This window comes from Rhagoletis pomonella, unplaced genomic scaffold, assembly GCF_013731165.1.
Source record: "Rhagoletis pomonella isolate Grant_MI unplaced genomic scaffold, Rhpom_1.0 Rhpom_scaffold_05499, whole genome shotgun sequence".
NCBI classification, from domain to species: domain Eukaryota; kingdom Metazoa; phylum Arthropoda; class Insecta; order Diptera; family Tephritidae; genus Rhagoletis; species Rhagoletis pomonella.
The window spans coordinates 7532-10534 of record NW_023464037.1 but is presented as its reverse complement, the minus strand read 5'-3'; the positions used below and the strand labels follow the sequence as shown (position 1 = coordinate 10534).

The 3003-nt window shown below is 35.7% G+C and overlaps 1 protein-coding gene across 1 annotated transcript; it reads right to left on the bottom strand.

The window, feature by feature from the left end:
* Positions 1-759: 759 nt before the first annotated feature.
* Positions 760-2255, bottom strand: LOC118755162 (odorant receptor 45a-like). Its single transcript, XM_036490020.1, has 5 exons — positions 1934-2255; positions 1657-1837; positions 1145-1595; positions 904-1059; positions 760-822 (listed from the first exon to the last, which is right to left on the bottom strand). Exons 1-5 carry the CDS (start codon positions 2253-2255, stop codon positions 760-762), a joined length of 1173 nt encoding a protein of 390 aa, XP_036345913.1.
* Between the last annotated feature and the right edge of the window lie 748 nt (positions 2256-3003).

Genomic DNA, 3003 nt, shown 5'->3' with positions numbered 1-3003 from the left:
TTTCAGTATGTTTTTTTGCTGACATTTCGAGCATATTTTACGTACATATGTATGTATACTAAAAATTATCATGAATTCTTAGCCACTTTATTATTAGAATTTATTGGGTTTTAAAACAGCATTCCAAGATTATTATAAAATTGAAAAAAAAAATTTAATTTGGTGAACATTTTTTTATCAAGGAATTCTGGATGCTAGTGAGAAGCAGAAAATTTGAAAATAGAGGCGAAAAAAGAATCCTAACACCATTAGGCAGCGATAATTAGCCTTGAAGAGATGGCGCACTTTCTAAAACACCGCAAACGAATTCAAAAGCCTTAAAACTATGTCACTTTCTCACTACAGCCTGCATCCTGGCTCGAAAACCTTTCAGTGAGATATCTTAGGCGCTTAAAACTTACCTACTCTCTCCTCAGCCTTCATTCCTGGCTGCTAAATACTCAGTTCAGTGTCTACGAACCCTCTACGCGGACAGTGTTGCACAGTGGCATCCCGGGCAACACCTCGGCACACCTTGAATGTCTTTGGAATCTTTATTTTGATTACATACATATTACATATATATTCCTATATATATTCTATACGTATACAATTCTGACTACATAGGTGCTAAATTTTTTAAAGGCTACTGAATTTATTATTGAGCTACTTAAGAAAATCACCAAGTTACAAGTCTAGTGCGAAAATGCACTTTTTAAAAATTTCACTAAATTGTGCTAAAGCTAGTTTTAGAAAAAAAAATTTATGTTCTTTTCCGCGTTACATATTTTGTTGATCCACACTGCGTAGAAGCGTTACATACGAACCAGCGGTGCGCCAAAACTTAAAAAAAAAGAAAAAAAAAAAAAATTTTTTTTTAAGCACCCGAAATTAATTAAAATTACTTCCATTACAAGTGCATACCCATAAAAACAAAGGCAAATCCACATCAAAGAATATACCCGTCAATTTGCAGGACTTCTGTGCGCGCGTCATTGAGATTAAGAGTACTTTGCGCAACTCCAGCGTCCAAGCAGGCGAATTTATAGTTTTATAGATGGATTTGTACACATTTTCGCTCTTTTTTTTTTTTTAGGGAAATAAAAAAGAAATAATACATGTAAGTCCTGTTGTTTTTAACCTTTCAAAGTAACTTTCATCCCACCTCATTCTGCAAACGCTGACCTCCATAGCAGTAAATCATAAGCTGTATGCCTACTGAAATCATGAATAAAAATAAAAATGGCAAATCCACCTTTGACACAACGCCACTACCAATCTGATAGGCCAAGAAACATAACTGCAAAGCATTAAGTGAAAATTGTACAAAAACTATGGGACGATAAATGAAATCCAACTGTTCGGCCATTGCTATGACGCGCTGATGATAGGCAATGCAGTAGTAAATCGATGCACGACGCTCCACGAAGTCAGGCAGCTTTTCTGCTGATTCCAATTTGGATTGTAGTATCTTAAAATTTGCCACTATATTGTGTATGTACCAAGAAAAGATGCTATCAACTGATACGGAACCATAAATTACACCATAGATGGCAATCGCCGACCAAAGCCAGATAAAGAAGTAGTTTAGCGGTCGTGCAAAGTCAATAGGGTAGCTGAAGCGGAGATAACAGATCAATCACTTTCCTGTCCAAATTTTAACTAGTTACTACTTACGCGCCTTTTAGCGCCACAATATAGCCGAATTCGCCAAGTAGCAAGTATTGTAAGAAGCTAACCAAAACAGGTGCGGCCAGCGATAAAATTCCAGTAACCAATACCGAGCAATAGTAGGCTTTATTCATAAGTCGTTCGCGATTATTTTCCTGTATTAAGTAATTTAATTCGCTCATGTTGGCTTTGCAAGTTAAATTGTCAAAGTAATTGAAGGACATACAAGTTATAAGTAGTTAGGAGATTTCAACTACATACATACATAATTAATTACACCCACCTCTTGCCGAAACCACATAAATGCTTTCGACTAGTTGTGCCATTTCCTCTCGCCTCGAAATGACACGCCAAATCTTCCAAAGCGTTATCGTGGCCTGCATAAATGGCGTCATTGCATTGGTCACCTCGGCAATTTCTTGCAAATGCCGCCTGCTGTAAACCACCATCGGTAGCAGGATCATAGCCAGCGTAAAAATAATAAAAGCCAAGAAATATGGTTGCATGACTCGTCCATTTTTGATTGTAAGATCTATGCCTAAGCGTTGAAAAGTGAATTTTTGTATGCGGAAGTAGTCTTTGATGCCTAAATTCTTCTGAAACATTTCGAGTATGGCACAGTGAGCGGCACTATTTAGTACTTTGTTGGACGAAAGGCTTGTCAAAAATGGCCTATTCGAGTAATGTGGTCGGGTAATTTATTCAACAAGTACGTACTTAATACTAACCAGCATTGTATATATTTTGGGGCAAGCAGCAAGAGCGCTACAGTCGGCATGAAAAGTTTCCATAGACAAAAATTATAGCTTTTTTCTAATATTTTTCAACAGATTAATGAAATTTAGTCAGTTAGCAGGAGGTTACTACTGAACCGCAGATAATTAAGGCATATTAAAATGTATGTCGTTTTCCTGCTTTAGGTGGAATGACCCTTATCAAATAAACAATTTTGTTTTTTTCATTTTTTTTATGAAAATTAAGAAGAACTAATTCTTGTTCTAGGGATTTTCTGAGGATTTTTTTTAGATACATAGGAGACAAGGTCTTGAAATTCTAATAAAAATATACACTTTTTAATGCCTAGATGCAGTTTCCAAAATGGCGGATCCAACGTGGCGACGAATTTAAAAAAAAAAGAAACATTGAATTCACTTGAAAATTGCTACTCTGGGGTTTTTGAGGTCGTTGATTACGAATATGGTCATGAATTTTTTTTTATTCAAAATGGCGGGTCCAATATGGTGTATTAATTTTTTATAATTCATTTCTCCCCTCCACAATTGGTTCAGGTAAAAAAAATTGGTTATACTTATTCTTGAAAATTCGGTAAAAATGTTTACTCTCAAATGATGA

Bases quoted from the DNA above. Each gene is read 5' to 3' on its own strand.
- LOC118755162 (XM_036490020.1), bottom strand. From the start codon at position 2,255: ATGTTTCAGAAGAATTTAGGCATCAAAGACTACTTCCGCATACAAAAA. The intron at 1,838-1,933 runs GTGGGTGTAATT...TAACTTGCAAAG, and splicing joins TTATGTGGTTTCGGCAAGAG to CCAACATGAGCGAATTAAAT. The intron at 1,060-1,144 runs GTGGGATGAAAG...AAAAAAAAAAAG, and splicing joins GTCAGCGTTTGCAGAATGAG to AGCGAAAATGTGTACAAATC.